The sequence below is a fragment of the Macrobrachium nipponense genome, chromosome 11, assembly GCF_015104395.2.
Source record: "Macrobrachium nipponense isolate FS-2020 chromosome 11, ASM1510439v2, whole genome shotgun sequence".
Classification (NCBI taxonomy): domain Eukaryota; kingdom Metazoa; phylum Arthropoda; class Malacostraca; order Decapoda; family Palaemonidae; genus Macrobrachium; species Macrobrachium nipponense.
Window position 1 is genome coordinate 87555903 of NC_061087.1, and position 27312 is coordinate 87583214.

Here is a 27312-nt window from a genome sequence, read left to right on the forward strand (position 1 = left end):
TAAGACACACATACTTGATTAGGATTTCGCCTTTTGAATGTATCAGACCCTCCCGATCGGGACCCCCGAAATATATATGTGTCCCGGGGAGTTCTTTTCTGGGCGCGAGGGGATTCGAAGCATTCTGAATCTCGGCCGCTAAGCACAGAACGATGTTGTGCGTTGTGGTCAAGGTGCTGCCTCTGGTTTAGCATTAATGACTTGTTTTATGTGCGCAAATTACATGCTAATCTCAACCCCTCTATAAGATCTGGGGCTCGGTACCTCAAACCGCCGCCTCCTCCTCCTCCTCCTCCGCCACTGCATCGCCACCTCAATGAGAGAAAGAGTGAGAGATGGATAACAAAGAAGGAGAACACAGAGAGATAAAGAAAAAAAAATCTCTTAGACGCTGCTGCTGCTGCCGTTACCGCCGCCAAAGTTTAATCTGGTGTGCGTGGACGCCTTCTGGACCTCCTTATAGGGAAGAGCGAGATTCGATGGAAATAATTGATAAATCGACTTCCATTTCAATCTGCGTTCTGCCTCGTTCTTGTGGCGATGCGGGAGGAGATAAAGACCCAGTTGATGCGGTCGTATCTCCTTCTGGAAGTAGCATCTCCGAACGGAGGAGGAATTTCTGACACCTCGCCGTGAGGGAAAGTAGCAAGTAGCGGCGGTCGAGGAGGAGGAGGAGGAACAGTAGCAGCCGAAGGTGGGTATCCCAGGCTCCTCTTTAGCGAAGCGCTACCGACGCTACCGCATTGCTTTTTTTTTTTCAACTTTTTTCTTGTAATCTTCGCGCTACCTTAAAAATGTTAGTTATTTTCTTGTTCGGACGATATTAAACTGCATCGTTGATGCTGCTTATCGCGGGATTATGTCATAAAAGATATAGATTATGCGAAAATGTGAGCATAGTTTAAGGATGTTTTTGCCATACTTGGGAGTGTAAGCTTAAGAAAGCACTTCTTAATTCTATCACTTTTTATTAATGTCTTTCGCTGATGTTTTTATCGCTTTAGTTTCATTTTGCATTAGCAAATGACATATTTGCTCTCTCTCTCTCTCTCTCTCTCGTCTTAGAAAAATATGAAGGGTTGCTGAAGTTAAAAATGGTATACCGTATTTCCCAAGGTTTTAAGAACGCACCCACACACACATGTATATATATATATATATATATATATATATATATATATATATATATATATATATATATATGTATGTATGTATGTATGTATATATATATATATATATATATATATATATATGTGTGTGTGTGTGTGTGTGTGTGTGTGTGTATTGTATGCGTGCACGCGCGTGCGCATATTTCATATATGCATACATTGACTAGATTTAGGGCATCACTTGACATGGCGCTATATCGAAATGAGTATATTTATCCGTTTCACAAGTTGCTTTAAATGTATACAAGTTGGAATGACAAAATAACCTAATCGATTTTCCCTTAAATTTTCCCAACAATTGATTTCCCCTTAAATTTTCCTAACACTTGGATTTGGGTTAATGAATGGAACGGTGAACTCATTCTTAATTGGTATGCTAAATAGTACATGTGAGGCCACGATCTTTTCGTTGTTAATATGTATAATATTCTCTTGGTATATTAACGAGTAAGATTTAACATATTCATCATTAAGATTTTGTAGGTGGAAACGAAGTATGTTGTCATTGCCTCTGAAGAGATGTTTATGTTTACTCTTTCTGTTCTGTCCTGTTTGGTTACGCACAAAAAGGATTTTAAAAAATGTGCTGTTCGTTGATTGTAACAAAAATCTTACAAAAGGTGTTTCTCGTGGGTTTTGGGAGATCCAGGAATGGAACTTTTGACGGAGATTTGCTGTCTCTGGACGTTCTTATCAATTGGTGCGTTCAATTGATGGGTATGAATAAGGACGAAAAACTAACATGTTTATATTATATATATATATATATATATATATATATATATATATATATATATATATGTGTGTGTGTGTGTATGTATGTATGTATGTATGTATGTATGTATGTATGTATGTATGTATATAGATTGTCGTTATTGAATGTTACTGCAGTGTGATGTGGACCAAACTTGAAGGTATATGTTTGTAAATAATGATTTTGTACTAACATTAATTATAAATGGAGGCTCAAAGCTAATGTTTTGTTTACTGTCACATATACAGGCATACTGCTGTTAGATGTCAATGGTGATCAAAAGCTAATTGTCAAGTTTTTAATCTTTAACGAAGACTTGATGCATGAAGTTATAAAAGAAGATTAAAACCTAATGTTTTCTATACTTTTTTTTTAATAGAAAGTTTAAGGGAATGAGACGTAAATAAGATTTAAATGCCAGTGGTTCTGCACGATCAGAGGATGTTTACTGCCCGAGATAAATTCGAACTCTTTTGGCGCCAAAAATTTCCCGCTAATAATCGAAAATCGTTCTGCGGCTTATAATACCTAGAGCATTTTAGGAGAGATTTTGAGAGAGAGAGAGAGAGAGAGAGAGAGAGGAGCATTGGTTCACCAATCGGGGCTCCACCACCCACCCTCCCACCCCCTTCCCCCAATCCCTGCCCTCAAACCTCCCTGCTACCCCACAAAACGAAAAATAAAAGAAAAACAAAAGGATTCTAAAAACGCGTATTGGCAATCATCAGATGTATTTTGTGTTTTCGCCTAACAATGGTCGACAATCTTTCGACTCAAAAATCCCCAACTACACAGAATATTAAAAGTAATTGTTGTGTCGGTTTTGGTGATACAGTAGTGTGATTTAGCCATTGGCATCACAAAAATGACAAAATAATAGAATAAACTATTTCACACGGTTTGAAAAAACTCGATTTATTTGGTTACTTTTGGACAGACAGATAATTATCAGCTTTGTGTCTGTCGTATTTTGTTGTCCGTCATTTACTGATTAATCTGTTATTTTTTGCCCCCACATTTTTACCATTTTTCACACTTTTTATTCCCATTCGTATGCCATAGATTACTTTTGATGCAGTCATTACGCACCTTGTAACGGGGGTCTATCGAATATGTATGTATGTGTATGTATGTATGTATGTATGTATGTATGTATGTATGTATGTATGTGTGTATATATATGTATATATATATATGTATATGTATATATATATATATATATGTGTGTGTGTGTGTGTGTGTGTGTGTGTGTGTGTGTGTGTGGAGTGGGCGTGTATGGAAAGCAGAATTAATAGCCACTACAGTAAACAAGATACCCATTTCCGTCTTTATCTTTCAATTTGTGCCATCTTCGAATTCCGAAAAATTCTCCTTCCTTCGTTTCTTCGTCGCTTCTTCCCTTCCTAGCCGGTCTTCGTAAGAGAATAATAGCTCTTTGATTGACATTAGAAACCCGCAAAAAAAAAATATACTCCTCAAAAACAAAAACAAACAAAAAAAATAGGAAAGATGAAGAGAGAGATACACATATATATTTAGTGAGATCTTAAAACGCCTCTTCCATTCTTTCTATCCCCTCCCCCCTCCCCTTCCTTTCTAAGATAGGAAGAGGAAGGAGGAGGAGGAGGAGGAGGAGGAGGGGGGGTGGGCAGGGAGGGAGGGGTGGTGGGTTTTTTTCTTAATATTGCATATTACAGGCTAAACTTGGAAGTTGCAGTCTGTGAAATGTTGAATAATTTCACCCAAACATCTCAAAAGTATTCTTGAGGATCATCGTAAAAAATCAAACTCCGGCGAAAAACTGCCTCGGCCTTTTTCCGTTTCGGGAGGAAAATGTTTTGACTAGCCGGGCTCCCTTCCCGTCTCCTTACACATTCATAAATCTATTCGGTGGGGGGAAAAAGACTTAATTCATTCTTTCTTTAACTAACTAAGAGGGACAAGTATCTCTTTTGGTATGCAAATTTGCTTCACACGGCGAAATAAAAATAATATGCATTTAATCGGAACTAGGGAGGGTCTGAAATCATTTTCTCTCAAGTGAAGTGGCCAAACAAATCCCGGAATTTACATATTTTGCTGGAGTGAAGTCAGGGGTGGGTGGGTGGTTTGGTGGGGGGAGGAGGTTTGATGGAGGGGGGAAGGGGAAGGGGGAAGGGGGGGGAAGGGGGGAAAAGGGGTTGATCGTGAGGACAAGGGCCAAAGAGGAGGGCCAGAACAAACCTTGAGCAGCAGCAGTAGGAGGAGGAGGATATTGGGGACGGGGTGGGGGCTGTGGAGTGGAGGGCGGATTTTAGAGTTTGAGTGAGTGACGTCAGGTTTCGCGGGGGGAGTTTGGGATTGGGGGTCGGGGGGGCTTCCGAAAAGACGTTGCCGACCGACGCGACGGGAGAACTGGCTTCGAAAGCGTTGCCGACAGCGGAGTGTCTCCCGAAGAAGGAAATGAATGTGTCGTCGTCGTCGTTGTCGCCGTCCCCCCGAAATAGAAATGAGTCCACAGAGCGGGGAAATGAGCTGGTGCTTTTTTTCCATCATGAAATAATCATTTGGCATTTTCCAAAGGGAACCGGGAAATCACGTACTAATGGGTCTTGACCTGAATGGCGAGAGCTTTAATTTATGAATTCGGTGAAATACGGGTCCGTATTTTAGAATAATCCAGGTCGTATTTAGACGCATTTTGGGGGGAAATCTAGAAAGCATCTGATTAACTGGAATTCGGGAATGCAGCTGAAGTGCGAATTGGGAATCATTTAGTGTCGTGGTATTTTAGGGGAGTATGGAAAATTCAGGGGGGGGGGGCCAGAGATCTATTCTGTAATGGATATGGCATATTGCAAGGAAAGGAATTTTTAAGGTGAAAAAAATTGCCTATTTACAAATAAATGTTTAAGGCTTGATGCTTATTTGAAAATATAAGTTTAATTTCGAAAAAATACTAAAATGTACTTTTTACGACATTTTCTGTATTGAAGAGACTTTTTCATTAATTATACATTTAAAAAAAATTTGTTTATAACATCTTCAATCCTTAAAATTCTGAATTGTTTAGACACAGAGCTTCCGAAACCAGGATTAAATTGTCATTCTTTGTCTGTACGTACGTCGATGTTTATTTTAATTTGAAGCAAAACTTGACTGAACAAAATCAGAGATTATTCGCTTCTAATTAGGAAATATGAAATGATGTGTTGGAAAATGCATATAAATTAGAATAATTTCCCAGAGAGAGAGAGAGAGAGAGAAGAGAGAGAGAGAGAGAGAGAGAGAGAGAATATAAGGGTTTGAGAGGATGAGGGGAAAATAAGAGAATGAGGGGAAATATGTTAATGCCTTTACCCCTGGCCCGGTCCAACAAGCCCACTAATTATACCAACACTCCAGCTTCCCCGACGCAAAGGATGGTCACACCACTGCACCTACAAACAACGCACGACTCTCTCTCTCTCTCTCTCTCTCTCTCTCTCTCTCTCTCTCTCTCTCTCTCTCTCTCTTCTAATCTCCGATTTCATCCTGGCGTCGTATTTTGTTGGTTAATATATGTTCAGCTTTCAAACGAATTCTCTCTCTCTCTCTCTCTCTCTCTCTCTCTCTCTCTCTCTCTCTCTCTCTCTCTCACTCACACACACACACACACACACACACACACACACACACTTCTACTTTGCTGCTTTATCCTGCCATCGTAATTTGTTTTTGCACAAATGTCTGTTTAACTTTCAAACAAATTCTCTCTCTCTCTCTCTCTCTCTCTCTCTCTCTCTCTCTCTCTCTCTCTCTCTCTCTCTCTCTGCTATTCGCTTCACTTCAGCCTCTGCTTAGGGATATGAGCTTCAATCTGCCGAATTCGCCAAATCCGAAATTTTGAGGTCCTGTTTTTCTTGCGCGCGAGTCCTGGAATATTCTTCTCTTTTCTTTCAGCTTTAACGGACTTTTTTGTTTTCTTCTGCATACGGCTATTATCTTCCGCTCCCAAAGATTATTCAGAGTCATTTTGCCCAATACCATTGATAATAGTAGCGGCGGTCGGCTGCGAGGAAGGAGAGAGAGAGAGAGAGAGAGAGAGAGAGAGAGAGAGAGAGAGAGAGAGAGAGAGAGAAATTTATTTGAAAGCTGATCAGACGTCTCTGCATCAACAATGTGCGACGCCAGGAAAAGTTTGAGAGAGAGAGAGAGAAGAGAGAGAGAGAGAGAGAGAGAGAGAAGAGAGAGAGAGAGGAGGAGGAGGAGGAGAGGAGGAGGAGGAGCGAGGAGGAGGAGGAGGAGGAGGAGGAGGAGGAGGTGGTTTGGTATTTCCCTGCTCTTCCAGCGCCGTTTTGTCTTCCGTATGGTTGGACATTCTTCGTAAGTAGAATTTGTGGTCCTGATAGCTCTTTCGAAAGTTCACGGGAATTGAATGATATTTATGATTTTTATATTTTCAACCTGATTTAATGTTAGTTTAACAGGTCATCTTAACGTCCAATTCTGCTTATACCATTTCCAAGGTCTGTTACGATTCTAAAGGCTATTGTGCTTTGGATATTGCTAGGTAAACAGGATCATTTGGACATGTTCTCGATGATGAGCGCCATAATTTTATTTTTAAGTATTTAGATGCCTTTAAGTTTCGTTTGTTATCTTGACCAATTATGAAATTTAAAGTCGCATTTGAATTTGCATGTATCTTCAGTCTGTGCATTGAAACATCTCTCCGAAGTTACAAGTATAAAAAAGTAATGTTTTACCATAGAGTTTTTCTTTTTATTTTGTTCGTCTCTCTTAATTTTTCCTCTGATTTATTGTTTTGCACCTCTACACGCCAAACATCCAAATTATCGAATGGATGCGATTCGTCCGTATACCCAATTGACTAATTAAATGATGAAATAATGAAACGTGGGAATTATTTGCCGTAGACTTGTGTTTTACATTATCCTTTAATTTTGAGGCGTCAGATTAGGCCTAATCTAGTCTGTTCGGCTTATTTAGCATAAGGAGAAAACTTATAATGAATTTGTAAGATACCGTTAAGGGCAGCACTCGTAACAAAAGCAGTATTGCAGCTGTTAGCCCTTTACGTTAGCTCTCAATGCAAGTGTAACAAAAAGGAATTATCATTCGTAATGATATTATGCTTACGCTCCCTATAGTAAATCATTTGCCCCCTGTAACGGCAACACCGAATAATCTGATCAGTCAGCAGTTGAGAAGGGTGTTATACAGAGCAGAAGTTTTTTTTTTTTTTTTTTCCTTTAAAAGGAAGAATTGTATAGCAGAGAACATGATTCGTTTTCATTTTTATTTTATAATGTTGCATGTAATATAAAAACTTTTTTCGTTGTGTATTTCAAGAAAGCATGACGGTTTGCTGTGAGCTGAAGATTTAGAATTTTTGTTAACAAGATTGTAAATGCTTGTAGTCTCGACCTTATGTTTCCTTTGCTCTTACAGAGCGAATTCTTTCGTTGCACCTGTGCTTCCTAATCCTGCAAGTTATCATAACATGGTTCTACATACACAAATAAATGCGTGTATATACGTGTATATATATATATATAATATATATATATATATATATATATATATAACACATGCATTTATAGGAAATATTCACGAGAACGAGTTTCATATACACACACCGTATAATCTGTGTGTGTTTAAAAAAATTATATATATATATATATATATATATATATATATATATATATATATATATGATTATTTGCTGGTTCAGGAAGGCATGTGCTTTTCATTGTAATGAATAACAGTTGATAGAACAATGCACGGTCAGAAATAAACCGGATAAATAGAATATGATGAAAGGGGGTAAGGATTTATTGATTGATTTCATTCTATAGCTGGCGTCGGAAAACGACGCCGCGAAAGTAGGGAAGGCCCGCCACTTGGGAGCCTGTGAAGAAGAATATGCTGCGTAAAGCCAAAAGGGAATTTTTAAGGGGGGGGGGGGATGTTGAGGGTTTCAGGGGGAGGGGGGGGAAGAAGGGGAATGGGGAAAGTAACGATGAGGGCGACGAGTGTAAATGTTAATCAGTGTGTTTTTGAGAGAGGAAGGGGCTCACATGGGGTTGTGGGGGGGGGGGGGGGGGGGGGGGCGGGGAAGGGGGGGGGGTTGGAGAGGGGTTTGGGGGTGATTATGGGTGTTGGTGTGAAGGCAGTGGTAAGGTATGAAGAAGGATGGAAGGAGAGAGAGGAAGGATGTTTGTGAGAGAGAGAGAGAGAGAGAGAGAGAGAGAGCAACATTGCAATAATAATTTTCCAGGTAGCCCGTTCATCAGTTTTGTGTGAGCATTTCCATAAACACAATGGCCACGGGACCCGGCCACAAAAACCCCACCGCTTAATAATCATAAGAATGAGAGTGCAGCTTTGATGGCGCATTTTAAAGCTCATTTTTGCTGCTTATTATGCTGAGAAATGACCCTTATGGTGATACTTCATTTGGGGGGGTGGGGGTTAAAGGAGAAGCAAAGGGTTGAGGGGGAAGGGGAGGAGGGCGACGGGTTTGCTAGCCGTAGTCAAATGAGGTACTTGGTGAAGTCCCAGGAGATGAAGACCGCTGCTACCATTCTCTCTCTCTCTCTCTCTCTCTCTCTCTCTCTCTCTCTCTCTGAGAAGTAAATATATGTAGGAAGATAGACGGACATACCGGCGCAAAGATTGGAAGGTGTGATAGCAATCAACAGGTAAACTGGCAGGTGCCTGGGATGTACGTAACCGACCTCCATTTTTATCGTGTTTTGTTCATTTGACTTTTTTCTTTAATCTCTGTTTTTTTTCTTCCTTTCTATTGTGATATTCGGTATTGGAGGTGTCAAGGTAGATGTGGAAACGACTGCTGCGGTACTTTGCACTTAAGGAAGAATACAAAATGAGATGGAAGGGTTAAGTCCCATATAAGAATTAACGCGCACATAATAAAACATAGAGAATGGTGTATCCAGTAGAAGATCGACTGTGTAGGGTCGCTGCAAGAGGATAGGAGGGGAGCATGGAGCTAATAGTCTCATTCTAAAAGATGTTTTTTTTAGAACCGTAAGGTTAACGACTTACGAGGTCTTTTTTAGCGGAATATAAGTAACCAACCAAATATATATATATATATATATATATATATATATATATATATATATATATATATATATATGTAGTATATGTGTGTGTACTGTCTTAAATAATAAGCGCTTTAAAAGCTTTTTGCAAAGCAACATCACCCACGATTCATTAGTGAAAGTGTGAATGTGGCGTTGACCGTTGTATTGATGTATTAGGAGCCATCCCTTTGCAAGTGCATGCTTTTACTAGCTGATATCCAAACACATTTTGCAGTTCAGTTTGCTCAAAGTTACATATGGCTTATGCAACAGATTTATTAGCAATATTGCAATACATCAGATCGTGTAATGCTGTCAGCCCTCGTCGTAATACTGGTGCAAAATCCTCCATAATGCAGAGACGAGTGCCCGAAATAATAACGTCCATTTGAAATTTCGACTTAAAGGAGGGCTAACATAAAGCTGGAATTAGCATGAGAGGACATCGGTAATTACGACCAAACCATCCTTCTCCCCCCACCCAACCCCCCACCCCCAAGGAAAAAAAATTATTACAACTTGGCGTGAATGAGAAAAATTCATAATTTTTTATTATATGCGAAGAATATTTTATTTTGGTCCCGATAATAATGCTAATCATAATCGTAAAGGAAAACAATAACTGCTGCAATAAATCACAGATATCATGCACTAATATCTGTATGATAACCCCATCATAATTAATCCAGCCCGAATCGCCTTAATTGGAACATTTATCCTTCTTGAATTGTGGCTGTTTTACAAACTAATTTCACATCTCTCTCTCTCTCTCTCTCTCTCTCTCTCTCTCTCTCGTATGTGTGTGTTTATATATATTATATATGTGTGTATGCGTGTTATTTATGTATGTATGTTTATATATGTCACACATAAACATCATGTGTGTATATATATATATATATATATATATATATATATATATATGACTGGTGGTAACAATGTTCTGTAACAACAGAATTCCATCTAATAAAAGGAGCCCATAAAAACACCAAAATATAGAGGAAAAAAGTACTATATTTCAGAGACTGCTGTCTCCCTCTTCAGGTAGCTGAATGAGAAAAGTTTACAGAAAAGGTGGTATTTATACCAAGAGGTCCATCCACAAACAAGCCAATTTAAGTCACCCCCGCTGATAATCTTCCTTTAATCTTCTTAAGGGTTGGTTGAATGAAGAGGTTGTCGATCGTGTCCGAAATCCATGCTCCTTTTGAGATGTTCATTACCTGCCTCTCTTTTATTAAGGCCGATTCCATCATTTGACTCTTGTACCGGCAGTTGCTGCTATAAATTACACGTGACAAAAATTCCAGTTTATTCTATGGTTATGTTCATTTATATGGTTGAAAATAGCAGAGTTCTGTTGTCCATACCTAACTGACCGTTTGTGTTGTATTAATCTCTGGGGAAGGGATTTACCTGTAAATCCGATGTAAGATTGGTCACAGTCCTGGCATGGGATTTCGTATACCCCAGAGTCCTTTGGAGATGCCTTTTGTTGGACGTTAATCAGGGATTTGGCTAAGGTGTTTGGGTAAGTAAATACAAAAGGGTTCGATTTTCCGAAGGGATTGGTTATTCTCTTAATCGTGTCCAGGTGGGGAATTATTATTTTATTGTTGGGTGTATCTCTGGTCTTGTCTTTAGGGGGTCGGTAGAAAAATTACGTTTGCTTTTGTGAATTGCTTTCTCAATTATATGGTCAGGATATTTAAAGACGAAAGTTGCTTGCGAATTAGTTCAAATTCTTTTTCCAGGAATTCTGGGGAACAAATTCGTAAGGCTCTTAAGAACAGTTCAGCTAGCTACACCTTTTCTCCCAGTCACATTAAACATTCGGAAGATTTTTGTCACAAATTCAGAGAAGCACATATACCACTTCACAACATAAAACTTTTAAGCCTTGACGTAGATTCCCTGTTCACTAAAGTACCAGTACAGGACGTTCTTCAGTTTTTAAGGGTAAAATTATCCCCCTATTCAGATCATTTCCCTTTGGCGCTTGACAAAATAATAAAGCTAGTTGAATTATGTGCATCTAATAACGTATTTTCATTCGGGGAATCATTCTACAAGCAAAAATTCGGGTGTAGTATGGGTAGTCCTTTAAGTCCTGTTCTAGCCAATCTGTACATGGAATACTTTGAAACTACAGTAATAAATGCAATAAAACCCAAAAACATGCTGTGGATGAGATACGTGGATGATATCCTAACATTTTGGGATAATAGGTGGGACAATTTTAATGAATTCCTCGCGAAATTAAAACACATTAGTGCCAGCATCAAATTTAAAGTTGAATGGGAAACAGACAACAAAATTCCTTTTCTTGAGTTTTAATAATCAGAGATACGACAGAATACAAATTCACCATATACAGAAAACCAACGTTCTCACTTTCATACATTCACTACTTTAGCTATCACGACAGTACTATCAAGATAGGTGTAGCTAGTAACTTGTTCTTAAGAGCCTTACGAATTTGTTCCCCAGAATTCCTGGAAAAAGAATTTGAACTAATTCGCAAGCAACTTTCGTCTTTAACAAAATATCCTGACCATATAATTGAGAAAAGCAATTCACAAGCAAACGTAATTTTCTACCGACCCCCTAAAGACAAGACCAGAGATACACCCAACAATAAAATAATAATTCCCCACCTGGACACGATTAAGAGAATAACCAATCCCTTCGGAAAATCGAAACCCTTTTGTATTTACTTACCCAAACACCTTAGCCAAATCCCTGATTAACGTCCAACAAAAGGCATCTCCAAAGGACTCTGGGGTATACGAAATCCCATGCCAGGACTGTGACCAATCTTACATCGATTTAGCAGGTAAATCCCTTCCCAGAGATTAATACAACACAAACGGTCAGTTAGGTATCGACAACAGAACTCTGCTATTTTCAACCATATAAATGAACATAACCATAGAATAAACTGGAATTTGTTCACGTGTAATTTATAGCAGCAACTGCCGTACAAGAGTCAAATGATGGAATCGGCCCTTAATAAAAAGAAAAGGAGGCAGGTAATGAACATCTCAAAAGGAGCATGGATTTCGGACACGATCGACAACCTCTTCATTCAACCAACCCTTAAGAAGATTAAAGGAAGATTATCAGCGGGGGTGACTTAAATTGGCTTGTTTGTGGATGGACCTCTTGGTATAAATACCACCTTTTCTGTAAACTTTTCTCATTCATCTACCTGGAAGAGGGGAGACCGCAGTCTCTGAAATATAGTACTTTTTTTCTCTATATTTTGGTGTTTTTATGGCTCCTTTTATTAGATATATATATATATATATATATATATACAGGTATACAAATTTTGTATATATATATATATATATATATATAAATACCTATTTTATATATATATATTATATATATAATTTATATATAATAATATATATATATATATATATATATATATATTATAATATATATAATGTGAATGTGCAGCTTGCATACAGCATGCAAAACTGAAACTGAAAATAGCATCATTAATTCGTCAACAAAGATGAAATGAGCTGGGCAAAAGACAAAGCTGAAAAGTGTATGTCAGCAGCGTTTATGAAAGTTAATCAGGGATAAATACGGACGCATAATCCGGGCAATCTATGTTAATGAGAAAATGATAAAAAAAGCGCCTTTTTTGTTTTTTTTATCGAAATTGTTTCAGACCATTACACGCCGGAATCCTATTTAGCTGTAAAGTTATGGCCGTTGTTTGTTGTTTAGTCGCTGTTCATCATCCCATCAGCCAGTTTTTGTCAGTTGTTGCATTTTCGGGAGGGGTCGCTGGGGAAGGGGAGGGGTATACCTAGGATGTTGGGTACGGGGGTCGGTGGTCGGTGGGGGTTATTGGGGTGGGAAGGGTTGGGGGGGTGTGTAAAGGTGTGCCTTGTTGATGGAACTGTCGCTACGAGCTTTGATTGAGTTCAGCCCCGGATGATGATATGTGTTTCACGATGGTTTGTTTATGATCATCCTTTATGGGTAAATTACATATTATACATATATATATATATATATATATATATATATATATATATATATATATATATATATGTATATAGATGTATGTTATAAGCATTAAGGTGCAAATGTCGTTTGATATCAAATTCACTTAATGTTTGTGAATATAGAAAATGTCACGGTATATATGACAAATATTAATATGAATATATACATACATGATTTTGGCAGGTGCCAGCGTTTTTCTTTTATTTATTAAAAGTATTTTTGGTAATAAAGTCTCGTCAGCAACTTAAGTGAAAAGGGTAAGGGGAAGAGTAAGTACATGTGTTTCCTAAAGTCTTGAAATTTGAGGGGGTCCTATGATTTTGTAAACAAACATTCCAAAAATGATTTGTTTATGTCCTAAACATTATAGACCTTGAACGGGGTCGTTCAAGATGGCATTTAAGCGTCCTCAATATGGTTGTTTCTGCAATTGAATTATTTTCCCTAGGGATCTAATTATATTCACATGATACTTTTACAGTTTGTTCTCCATTTTTATAACGTACTTATTGCCAATATAAATTAGTTCAGAAACATCTACCGGCGTGATTTATTGAGGAACTTTAGAAAAATTATAAAACTTTGTGAGTTGTACGAAACTCTTTCGTTTTTAAATCAATGTGGTAAAATTTGTCATCTCCTTTAAATTATATATATATATATATACACATATATATATGTGTGTGTGTGTGTATGTGTGTGTGTGTATGTATGATGTATATATATGTGTGAGCGTGTGCGTGTGTGTGTGAATTCAAAGTTAGTTAGATAAATAGATAGATATGTGTATTTCCAATTAAATTAAAGACATTTTTCTGAGATCTAAAATAGTAACGTTCCTTCTTTCTTGCCCCCACAGGAGCCCCCTCCGGCGTCCTTCGGCTCTTCCCCACAGCCCCAGTCGCCGCCCCTGTCGCAGGTGCCGGAGCACCTGCTGATGGCCGTCAACAGCATCACCAGCGTCGCCTCTGGTCTGGCGGCCACTTCAAACATCGTCAACAACACCAGCACCACCAACACTCCACCCTCCACCACCACCGTGAATGGTGGAGGTGGAGGCGGGGGCAGCTGCGGAGGTATGTCTAGCCCCCACGGGGAGGCCCCGACGCCCCCAGCCCACTCCGCCCACACCGTCACAAGTTGCGGGGGTCATATGGGCTGTCACAACGCTGGGGTGACTTGTAACGCCACTCACACCCCTTGTAATGTCAGTCACGCCCCCTGCAGCGCCGGGCATCACACCCCGACGCCCGCCCCTCACACCTGTCCTCTGGCGCAACAGCAGCAGCAGCAGCAGCAGCAGCAGCAACAGCAACAGCAACAGCAACAACAACAACAGCAGCAGCAACAACAGCAACAACAGCAGCAGCCACAACAGCAACAACCACAGCAGCAGCAACAGGCCCCTCCACCGCCGCCACAGCAGCAGCAACAGCCGCCGCCGCCCCAACCACAGCAGCAACAGCAGCAGCAGCAGCAGCAACAACAGCAGCAGCAGCAGTCGCAACAGCAGCCACAGCAACAGCAACAACAACAGCAGCAACAGCAGCAGCAGCAGCATAGCTACAGCACTCCTGACAACACCCCTACCAACACCCCAGGTAAGTTATTAATTACCTGGCTTTATAGGGTCATTTAAGAGTATGCTCATTAAACCAATCGTTAATTAAATGCATCGATGACTGAATACAGCAATGATTACTGTTTCAATTATAAAGCAATATCTATATCAACTATCGGGCAGAAAATTAACAGTTTTATTTGTCATTATTAACATATATACATCATCACAAAACAAGCATAGGCTGCCAAGGGGGGTGGGGGGGATGTTACTTCATACTCGCTTACTCGAGTCCTGTTTTGTCTCATGTGACAACAAAAGTATTCAACAAAGTAAAGGAAAAGTCAACAAGGTGTTCATGGTGGTCTTGCGGAAGATCAAACATTTTACTTTGCTTGCTATTGACGCATTAGGTCTTATGCATAAGCTAGCCAGGGTCTTAAACCCCCGTCAGAACAGTTCCCCAAATAACTGTGCCGTTCTTTTATTGGCACTGCTTTAAAAGTCGTTCCTGGGGATTTTGGAAAGATTTTTGGAGGCTTGTCTCAGGAACACCGTTTTTTTCCCTTTCCTAGTGTTTCGTAATTGATGGTTTGATAACTGTTACATTTATGAAAAGATCAGGAATTGTTACATTTAGGAACAGAGTACGAATTGATTTAGCCTGAAACCCAGCATGAAATAATGTGTAGACTGAGACGTCGTCTTGCGCTTTCGCAGGGTTTAACGAGCACAGCGGGCATCCCGCGCAGTCTCCGTTCTCAGCAGCCAATGGGGTGTTTCCGAGGAAGAGTCCTCCAATCAGCACCCAGAATCCAAACCATATGACCAGTCACGTGACAACACTGCCCTCGTCCATTGGCCGCCTGACTCTAGGACTGGCCAGTCACTATGCTCCTTCTCCAATTCCTGAACATGAAGAAATACAATCACCCGTTAGTTCAGGTAAGTTTTGACTGATACCTTCCGTTTCTTCTGGAGTAAATGTACTTTTCCGGTCGGCATTGACTCGCTTTTATCTGCGGGGTACGATTAGACAGACCCGTAAGACGGTCTTTGAACTTATTTAGGAGGATGAAATCAGGCAATGCCTTGTAAAAGTTTGGGAGACCTCGGTTTGACCTTTTGTGACTTGACTTTTAACCTAGTTTAACCTAGTTGCTTGGGGATTTTAGTATAGTACAAGAGTTTACAATAAAGTGGAGTCATTATTATCGCCGAATTTTATCTAGTAATTGTCGTTGCCTTCGTCGATGTTGTAATGAAAAACTTTTTCTAATTTTCAAATTAGATAGCCGCGCCAAATATGGTGAAGATTGATAAATAAAATTGATAAATAAAATCAGTGTCGTTTTCTGTCATCATGGGGAGCGAGAATAACGAAGATTCACGAAAAATATATTCATTGACGAATACTCTTAATTGAAAACTCCTAATATGAAAACTTGCGACTTATTTTTTTTAATGAGCTGTTACTCTCATTATATGAATTATGTACTCTCCTGGGAACTTTTATCGGGCAGTTTGCTCTCTCTCTCTCTCTCTCTCTCTCTCTCTCTCTCTCTCTCTCTCTCTCTCTCTCTCTCTCTCTCTCTCAAGTATTCGTAATAATAACTGATCATAATGAGTGGTAGGAAAATGTATTACCATATGGACAAGAAAGTTATTTTCTTATGAAAAAGTAAGTCGAACGAGTAGACCAGTGTCCGTGTTTAGACCAAACTCGAAAAAAATTAGTTTTAGGTTAAAAAACAAATTAGGAAACAATACATAAGAAACCAATAGATCTTCCTCTTAAAGGAAGAAAATTTTAAAGTCAAGGAACACAAAAATAGGAAGAGAAATCCAAAGCTTGGGATTAGGATTAGAAGGAAAGAGAAAGTATTACTATAAGCTGCAATATTTCTCACGCTAGAGACCAAAAACTTTTCCTCCACCACGATGACTTTACCGACTGTTATGAAAAGTATGTTTTTGCGGGGGGCGGGGTGGGGGAGGTGGGAATTAAGTATCGTCCGCATTATTCATTATTTGGGGATGCTGTGATTAATCATCCGTATAATTAATATTAGCTCGAGTGATAATTATGTAACTGATTAATTCCGCTTAGATGATTACCGGCATTGCTGCCGTGTTATTAGCCGGTGTTGACAACTGATTATTGGCGATATCCTGTAATTGGTTAATATTAGTCAGTCAGCTTAGCGTACTCTTTTCACTCCTTGGCCCGAGTTGATTGTCACTGGCGGCGTTTGAAAAAGGCCACTGATTGATCCCAAAAGCATCACAACGATTAAAAACATTTTGCCACTTTTTTTTTTTACCGAAGAGTAATCATGATTTTAAACCTCCAAATTTAATGATGGACTTTTCACTTCGCAAACTGTTCCTTTTCACCCAATCCAGTATTATTGCCTACCCCTTCCCCCCTGCTCTTCCTCACCCTCCCCCTCCTCCTCCTCCTCCCCCACTAACCTCCCCTCCTCACCCCTCCCGCCTTGGAACAGAAATCATTGCAAAGTGCTTAACTGGTACAGGTATTGTTTACCTTCACACGCCCCTCACTGATTGTTTTCTTTATTTGTATAGTAGTTTATTTTTTATTTTTTATTTTTTTTATTTTTATTTTCGCGATAAAGACGATATATGTTTTCTCCTACCTCTCCTTTTAGACTTGCTCATCAAGCACTTATGATCATTAAAAGTGAATGAACTTTCAAATGCAGAGATATTAATTATATTCCGGAGAGAAGAGAGAGAGAGAGAGAGAGAGAGAGAGAGAGAGAGAGAGAGAATGTTGGGAGGGAGGGGAATTTCTAATATTCGGGCGATAGAGCGGGAGAGAAATTATATTCTAGAGAGAGAGAGAGAGAGAGAGAGAGAGAGAGAGAGAGAGAGAGAGAGAGAGAGAGAGAGAGAGATCTTGGAGCCGGACGCTGCTGGTTGAATAGTAGGTAATATAAATCACTCAGCATCAGAGAGGAACTTTATGGTTTGTGGTAAAGCTATGATTATGCAGCGGATAATCTTCTAGGTGTCTGTGTGACTTTCGGGTTCCTGTTTTAACCTCGTTTTATGTGTGTGTTTGTGCGTGCGTGTGTATAATTATCCGCTTTATCTTCGGAGCGGTCCCTCCCTCCATTACTATCCTACTTTAGTGACTTATGTAGGAACGAGACTCGCTTAAGAATTTGTGTGTAATTGTTTTTTTCTCTCTCTCTCAAGCATACACACACATACACACACACGCACGAAGTGTGTATTATATACGTTTAGAAATACGCATATAACTACCAGTGTACTATTTCACGTACACGCCTTCAAGACAGTACAGTGGGTGAATTCAGTACATAAACTCCATAGCTTTCCTTACCCATATCGATCCCATTTGCAACAGGAGAAGCGCCCAATTTGAAGAGGAAAATTGCGAGGGCACACTGACTGTCACCGTCGAATTGATATATATGCAGGTGTACAATTCGGATTGCCTTCTTACCACCGCGTGATAAAAACGTGGACCCGCAAAAGGAAAAAAGAAAAAAAAATCTTTTCTCGCTCGTCCGGATTTTTATGCTAATATCCCCGCACCGAAGAGTGGTCCCTTAATAATATGCATGCAATTACATGGATAATGACTTTGTTTATAGCCCGTAATTATCTGCTCCTGCTTGTTTTATATCTGCCTGGGCATGAAATTACCCTCCGCCATTAGAAAAATAAAAAGGGAGAGAGAGAGAGAGAGAGAGAGAGAGAGAGAGAGAGAGAGAGAGAGAGAGAGAGAGAGAAGGGTGGAAAAAAATACTTCAGAAATGTAGCGTCCAAGAAACGTGGCTCAAAGCCAGGCCGAAATGTCACGGAATCACACCGACACGCGAGAAAAGGGTCATTGCTGAGAGAGAGAGAGAGAGAGAGAGAGAGAGAGAGAGAGAGAGAGAGAGAGACTTTAAACTGGCCCTAATTATCCTATCGCCCAGTAGCCTGGTTATGGTCCTCATTATGGGCTGCTTTGTCGCCCTCAAACATTACCAGATAATTTTCAGTCCGAGCGACAAAGTCGGTGGCAGAGGCTCCATCGTTCGGATGAGAGAATTTCGACTTATATATATATGTATATATATATATATATATATATATATATATATATATATATATATATATATATATATATATATATATATATGTTGGCCTTACTTTTTAAGAATATATTGGCCATACTTTTTAAAAAATATATTGGCCATACTTTTTATGAAATATAAAATTAGCCTTACTTTTTTAGTATATTGGCAATACTTTTTTGTAATATTAGCCATCCTTTTTTTAGTATATTGTACCATACTTTTTAAAATATATTATTCATACTTTTATGATATATTGGCGAAACTTTTTTTTAATACATTAGCCATGCTTTTTTAAAATATATTGGCCATACTTTTTTTAATATGTTTGCCAAAAGGTATGTTTTCATTTTAAAGCATTGTGATGTAAGTTGGGAAAGAATGTTGGTATGAAAGTTTTTCCCATGTATAGTTTGGAAAGAAAGAGATGTTTTAAAAGAGCTCTTCTCTTGGTTCAATGGAGAAGTACATTTTGATCATTTTTTTCACGGGCCTTCAATAAAAGTTCATTTATATGTTGTTCTTAAATGAGGAAATGTCAGTTGCATTTCTTTCTACACCAAGAAGCGCAATACAAAGTTTGCCTTTCATTCATAGGTAGAGAAATTCAATGGATGAAGATTTGATTCTGTTTACTCTTAAAAGGTTGTATTCTTGTGAAGCAACGTAAATTTCAAATCGTTTTTGTGCTGTCAGCGTTATTGTAACTGTTAGAGAACTGGTTTAATCACTTTTACAATACCGACTTGGCAGACGAGATTCCAATACAACAAATATTGCCTAACGTAGTTTTTGTCAGTGAAAGAAATTCACCTGTTATCGCCTCTGAAATTTCTGCGAAGAGACAATTGAAAATGAATGTCAGTGTTCGAAGATAAATGAAACTGAGACCGCCATATGTTAATGAACCCGGTAAGCGTCGGGTGACCTCAATGAAGAGACGTTTCCGGCCATAAAGAAACATCTCGAGATCTGGAGATTTATTGATTGATTTCATGTTAGAAACTGCCGTCGCAACTTCCAAGGTTACCGACTCCAAAGGGGAATTAAAAAAAAAGTGAATGACAGGAAATTCTCGCAGGGGTTGAGAAGAGTGACGATTATTATCTTCAAATTATAGGGTATATTGAATAACTTGGTTGTGTGGGCGGGTTAACTTGTGTAGGAAAGGTTATTTCTGGCCTGAATATACCGAAGATAATTGAAGACTGTAAAACTTATTTGTATATATACTATGTATATATACATGCATATAAATATATGTGCATATATATATATCTATATATATATATATATATATATATATGTATATGTATATATATCTATATACATATATATATGTATATGCATATATATGCATATGTATATATATATGTATATAATATACATATATATATATATATATATATATATATATATATATATATATATATATATATATATAGTCTTGTAGTCAAGTGGTGTGTGCAGTCTCTTCATCACCAGCGCCGAGAGTGTGGTTTAGACCAGTTTCCTCGAAAAGCCACTTTGCCTTTGTGTCAACCTAATATAGTAAGTCGAATGTGGTGAGTCGAGTCAAGGTGGAGAAGGGGGGCGTGGTACTAGCAGCTGCACCCCAGGATATATATACATACATATATAGATATATATATATATATATATATCTATATTGTATGTATATATATATATATATATATATATATATATATATATATATATATATATATATATATATATACGTACATACATACATATATGTGTGTGTGTATATATATATATATATATTATATATATATATATATATATATATATATATATATATTATACGTATATACACTATTATATATTTAACATATATATACATACAAAATAATACGTATCATGTATCTATATGTACACGAGTGTGTACGCGTAGCCCCAAGAATTACTAATGGAATTCTGATTATTATTCTCGTTACCATCATTAAGAACGCGATCCGACGCATCCATCAGAACGGAGGCTACACATTCATCGCCAGGGTAATCGTCATTTCCGTTGTTATTCGCATGAATGACGTCGCATTTTAGTGATAATTAGCAGTACTGCAATAACGTGAAAAATAACCGTAAGCAGAGCGTGATTTACGGTTCATTTTCCCACCGGCATCTTCAAAGAGAAATTCGAACAGCGCTCGTATCATTTGATTTACAGCAAGGAATTCGTCTCTCAATGTATGGGCCTCGTTCTGTGGGCTTGCTCGGGAGGCACGAAACTGCCTTCTGGTCTCTTGGGTAATTTTTTTTTTTTTTTTTTTTTTTTTGGGGGGGGGGGGGGTGGTGGTCTTGTTTTGAGTGAAAGACCCCATTTTTCCTTGGCTTTTATTTCATTTTAGGTGGTTATGCAGGACTATGATATTCATCTGAAACATTTGATTATTGTATTTCTTTTCGGTAAAATTAGGATTTCTTTCTATACTTTTTCTGAACAGCCTATACGTTATGTCTGACGTGAGGACACTTTTAATATGAGAAACTTGCCAACCCGTTTTAGCTTTATAGAAATATATAAACAACCTTGAAGTTTTATTGTTAACACATACTCTGTTATAAACCAAGAGCTTCATCCATGATGCACTCGGTTTTAGAACTCGATTGGTTTATTTCTGGAAGTTCGCTGTGGTAAAACAGATTCTTTGTTAATACACTTTTAAATCGGGGAACACCGTCCTTAGAGCGCTCGCAATTGCAAGCCAAGAGAGTTTATTTCTTCCTTAAATCTCGTTGTCAAATAAAAAAAAAAATTATTCTTGAAACACTCGCTGTCATAATCTAAGAATATTGATTCTAAGGCGCTCTTTATTACAGAGCAAGAGAGCTAAGTTTTAAAAGTTACTATCAGACCTGGTAAATAAGTTTTAAAAATAATTACCGCTTTAAATGAAGTGTCATCATTAAATTCACTGTCCGGTCGCACTAGTTCATAATTAGGTACTTGTCATGAATTAAGAAGGTTCATTATGAAAACTCACTGTCAGATCAAGTAAGTTCATATGTATAGTTACAGTTGCACATGAAAATTGTTGATTTTTAAAACTTAGCGTCAGATTAAGAAGTTTCGTTCATTAAAACATTTAACGTTATAAATCATGAGTTTCATTACTGGAACTCCTGTCAGACCAAGGGAGTTCGTTCGCTGATATTTATTATTATGCAATAAAATCGTTCATTATTAAAACTTGTCAGCACACATACACTATCATAAATCATGCCTAAGAAATGAGATGAAAGAGGAAATGGCCAAGAAATTACTGAGTGAATATAAAATGGTAATGCAAGTATGAACGGAAGTAAAAAAAAAGAAATAATGGCTGCGTTCCCTCGCAATCCATCTGTACACTAACTTGAAACGGTTTTCCGAGAGTATTATCTTATGATTATCTTCACACTTGACTGCTGTGAGAGGGAAAAAAGACAATCGCTACATGTGGAACAGACGCAGGAGAATTTTGTTCACACGAAGTTCTATTGAAAGTTGTTTTTTGAGAAAAGTAGGAAATTCAAACTTTCTTGACGGTAACCTAATTTATTCTCTCTCTCTCTCTCTCTCTCTCTCTCCTCTCTCTCTCTCTCTCTCTCTCTCTCTCTCATTATGGAACATTGACGAAATAAGAATACTCTTTCCATTACCTTTCTGGATTCTTTTATGTATTCCTCCATCATTGCAGTGAACACATATTATCTTTGAGATGCAATGCAATTTACGTATCAGAAAATACCCAAATAAATGAAGGAAATACAGAAATATACTCAGGTTTTGGTTTAATTATATGAATCATGTGGGATTGATATATATTCTTGGTAGGAAGTTGAGCGTTTTAGTAAAAGTTGTGAGTTCAGGTAAAAGGAGGAAATTCCTTAAGAGAGAGAGAGAGAGAGAGAGAGAGAGAGAGAGAGAGAGAAAGCACACACGATTCCTTTACGGCATAACCCCGTTACTTCAAATTTCTGCCCAAGTCACAGTTGTGCAGTAAGGAATTAGCTGCATATTACGGAAACCGGACATTTGTAGAGATTACTTCATTGAAGAGATTACTTCTCTTGGAAAGGTAATCTTCGGCGTTGCTCTCAGTATTGCCATGCCTGGAAGCTATTCCATTTTAAGACACGGTGGCAAAGTGGTTCTCAGGTCTAAATAGCAAAGCTAGATGGCGCTGACACACTCCCGTCTCTTTTGGTAAAGCTGGATGACAGCGTATTTTCCGTCCCGGTGGTAAAGCTGAAGGGCTCTGATCCCTGTCTCGGTTGTAAAGTTAGTGACATTGATTTTCCGTGTCGATTGTAAAGCTGGTAAAGCTAGCCTCGCTTCGAGAGGATAGATCATTCTAATAAAGCTAGATTACAGTGTGCCCCGTCTATATGGCAAAGCTAGAAACAGTGTCCTCGTCTGGATGGTGAATTGTCTCCGTCTAGACGGTAAAGCTCGAAAAATTTCCCAGGCTAGATTTTAAGGCTAAAAGTTTTTCCCCCGTCTAGATGGTAGAACTAGAAACATTTCCCCTAGATGGTAATGCTAGAAGTATTCTCCGTCTAGATGGTAAATCTAGAAAAAGTGTCCCCGTCTAGATGGTAAAACTAGAAGCATTTCTACATCTAGATGATAAAACTAGAAGCATTCCCCCGTCTAGATGGTAAAACTAGAAGCAATGTCCCCTTCTAGATGGTAAACCCGACGGCGGTGACCGTCTCCCATCTTGGGTGATCCTGGAAAAAGTTAATAAAAAAGAAAACTGTCACATTGAACCCACAAATCATGGCACACCATTTTGTTCACCTCACAGACAAGTTGGAAAGGTAACCAAGGAATTGAGCTCGGCCTAATTTATCCCCGTTCATCCCTCATCCCGCCAGAACAGGCCGTAACTTCCCGGGGAGATTTCCTATTATCCAAACTGGATAAAGTGCGTCCCATTTACTTGGTAACAGTGTCACGTACAACAAACCCGTGCCTGGGCAGTTTTGCCGGGATGAACATTGGAGTGTAATCGCTTGATTCCCGTCGAGCTGGGTCCTCCCGCGCTACCTATTTTCGTTCCTATACTCGTTTGTTACGGAACAGAGGGGCGTCCCGGCTATAGTAGATTCACATCAACCGTGCATTTGATGCCTAGGCCAGTTCCTTACGACGCTTCCGATTGGCTGTTGATAAGCCGCTCTCGAGAGTTCACATAGGCAGGATTTATGTTCCACCTCTCCTGAAAGACGTATACTATAGCTTTAGCTGTTCGGTTTTGGGCAGAGGCACCCTACGACCCAGTTCTCTTCATTTTTACTTCTTTTTTTTATCATACTGGAACTACGTGAACTTTTTCTTTCATATTGGAAGTAAGTTGCACTTTCCTATATCATACAGCAACTAACTATTTTTGTCATACAGAGGTTACGGTGAACTTTTTTCTTTCGTATTGGAACTACGGTGAATTTTCTTTCATACTGGAACTACGGTGAACTTTTTTCTTTCATACTGGAACTACGGTGAACTTTTTTCTTTCATGTTGGAACTACGGTGTAAGGTTTCCTTTACCATACAGGGACTAACTATTCTTTCATATAACGAACTAACTTTTTTTTATCATATAGGGACTGCGGTGAAATTTTTCTTTCATATTAGAACTACGATGAACTTTCTTTTATCTTATTTTATCATATAGGGATTAACTTTTTTTATCGTATTGGGAATACGGTGAACTTTTTCCTTTCGTATTGGAACTACTGTGAACTCTCTTTTATCTTACTTGGACTAACTTATTTTATCATATAGGGACTACGGTGAAATTTTGTTTTATAATGTGACTACACTGAACTTTTATCATATAGGGACTGCAGTGAACTTTTTTTTTTTTTTTTTGGCGGGGACTAAGCTGAACATTCTTATCATTATTTGGATTACGGTGAACTATTTCATCTTATTGGTACCACGGTGCTATCTTATATATATATATATATATATATATATATATATATATATATATATATATATATATATTACATATATATATATATATATATATATATATCCCTACACACATATATATATATATATAAATATATATATTATATATATATATATATGTGTGTGTGTGTGTGTGTGTGTGTGTGTGTGTGTGTGTGTGTGTGTGTGTATAGAGGGACTTCTGTGAACTCTTTTGTATCATGTTAGCACTACAGTGAACTTTTTTTTTCATCTTACTAGGACTACGGTGTTTTTTTTTTTTTTTTTTTTTTTTTTACCAAACAGCGACTACGATGAACTTGTCAATTTTTTAAAATTATTTTTAGTTATAAAGGAACTATAGTGGAAGGAGCGTATGCACTCCATGACATTATTACTACTTGAACCATCATGTAAACAGGAAATGCTCATATGTAGATATAGATGCACATATGCACGTACACAACCACGCACACACGTTCACGGGCAGATTTACTGTGCTTTATCTGAATATCATTGCTTGTATACATTGATTTTCATTACAGATGTGTTGAAAATCTTTAGGATTAAATACCCTTCCTCCCTGAAAAATCTCTCTCTCTCTCTCTCTCATCTCTCTCATCTCGCTCTCTCTCTCTCTCTCTCTCTCTCTCTCTCTTCACAACGTGAAACCTGTTGCTCTCTCAGTTGTCACGATTTAAGTAACTAATACGCAATCTTAAGACAAGGTAATGACAACTTGCGTGAGGATTTTCCGTGGACAAATATATGAAAAAAAACTACTATTTAGGTAATATCCCCAAAACTAAATTGTTTTCTAAACGTTTTAATGTTAGTGTTAATATTCGCAGACAAATGTCAGTAATCCCGAAAATTTAAATTTGTACATGTACGCATACATACATCGGTTTGAACTTACATTTTAAATAGTTTCGTATCTTGCCAAGTGGTTATTCAAGCCATTATAAACAGCGGATATATATGTATATACTATATATAAATGATATACATATATATATACATATATATGATATAAATATGTAATATATATATATGTATATATATATATATATATATATATATATATATACAGATACATACGTTAGGTTTTAACTACATTATTATATTGTAATAACAGACTTACGCAAAAACCTCATAATATACGTATATCTGGCATCTAAGGATTCATCAGAAGAGACTATGTCTTGGGAAAAGAAAACAATAGTGACAAAGAAATCGGTTATTGTTATTAAAAGTAGTATTATAAAGCTCGCAGAAAGGAAGTTAGAACGACATCGGGGATACTTCCTAGTTATGTCGCGTGTGCTGTATTGCAGCAGACGCAAGTAATGGAGAGCTACCTTTTTCAAGCCGAGACATTCGGCAGACTGTTGGCAACACTGGAGAATAAGGTCCTTCCAGGAGTGAAGCCACGCCCCCTACCCATCGCCTCTCGCTCTTGACCTCAGGAGTATGCGTTGCCAGGTCAAGTTTCCAGAAGCCAGTATAGGCGAAATGACACTCCTAGTTAAGTATGGCTACTTATGGCACCTCTTCCAAAAATGTTTAAAGAATAATTTAAAAATGACTATTCGGCGCATTCGATTTTTAAGGGAACTAAGCCTACTTCAAATATCTTTAAACATTCGTCTCCTTCTTCGTTTGTGTATATAATACCATATGTGTAATACACGCATAAATTATTTTCCTGGACTAACAGCAACCAATTCTTTATCGATCGTTACTCTAATTTCCCTATTTCTATGAAAATAGTCATGGTCATTTTGTCGCCACAGTACTTCAATAGTAAGTCTGGATAGTTTGTATGGTGTTTTTACGTTGCATGGAACCAGTGGTTATTCAGCAACGGGACGAACGGCTTTACTTGACTTCCGAGCCACGTCGAGAGTGAACCTCTATCACCAGAAATACACATCTCTCACCTCTCAATGGAATGCCCGAGAATCGAACTCGCGGCCACCGGGGTGGCAGGTCAAGACCATACCCATCTGTTCTCTACAAGGTGCAACGGGAAAGCTAATTTGACAACTTTAAGGATTTCCGATTGAAATGGTGTCTAAAGAGTGCCATGGGACTCTAATGGCCCCTAGAGTTTATATTCGTCACCCAGTGCATACTATGACGCCAGTATGTAATATAAAATCAGGTGATCTGTATACCCTTGCAGCGCTTGTTTAGACCTTCCATTGAAATATTAAGGCGATAACTGAAATTGCAACGGAAGAAATTGAAAGCACCTGCAGTTTTGAAAGAAATGTTATTCACTTCATCTCTGAAACATATTCCGCTGTCTGTCCTTTGTAAGAAATTGGGGTTTTTCATAAGCAATAGCTCCCTGAACTTAGAGCGTCCTTTTCTTATTGGTTTCCATTTGGAGAGAGAGAGAGAGAGAGAGAGAGAGAGAGAGAGAAAAGCGTTTATTCCGAGTCCCAAAGCTTCGTTGCTCAGGCAACCGTGACGTCAGAGAGAGGCCATTTGTTTGAAGGAATGTAGAAATACAGAGGGCCTTTATTATCATTGGGTAGCCAATGCGCTTGTGACTCTACTCGATTGGTATGATTGGCTAAAAGATCTTGCACGTCAATATATACATATATA

At 38.3% G+C, this 27312-nt stretch overlaps 1 protein-coding gene across 11 annotated transcripts in view; it reads left to right on the forward strand.

Moving 5' to 3' along the window:
* The window catches only part of LOC135206918 (POU domain, class 6, transcription factor 2-like), a 978430-nt gene that overhangs the window by 828029 nt on the left and 123089 nt on the right, over positions 1 to 27312 (forward strand). For all 11 annotated transcript variants that reach the window (XM_064238468.1, XM_064238416.1, XM_064238439.1 and 8 more), the window contains 2 exons: positions 13909 to 14650; positions 15331 to 15555. In XM_064238468.1, the coding sequence (XP_064094538.1) occupies positions 13909 to 14650; positions 15331 to 15555 (967 nt within the window). The remainder of the gene's footprint in view (positions 1 to 13908; positions 14651 to 15330; positions 15556 to 27312) is intronic.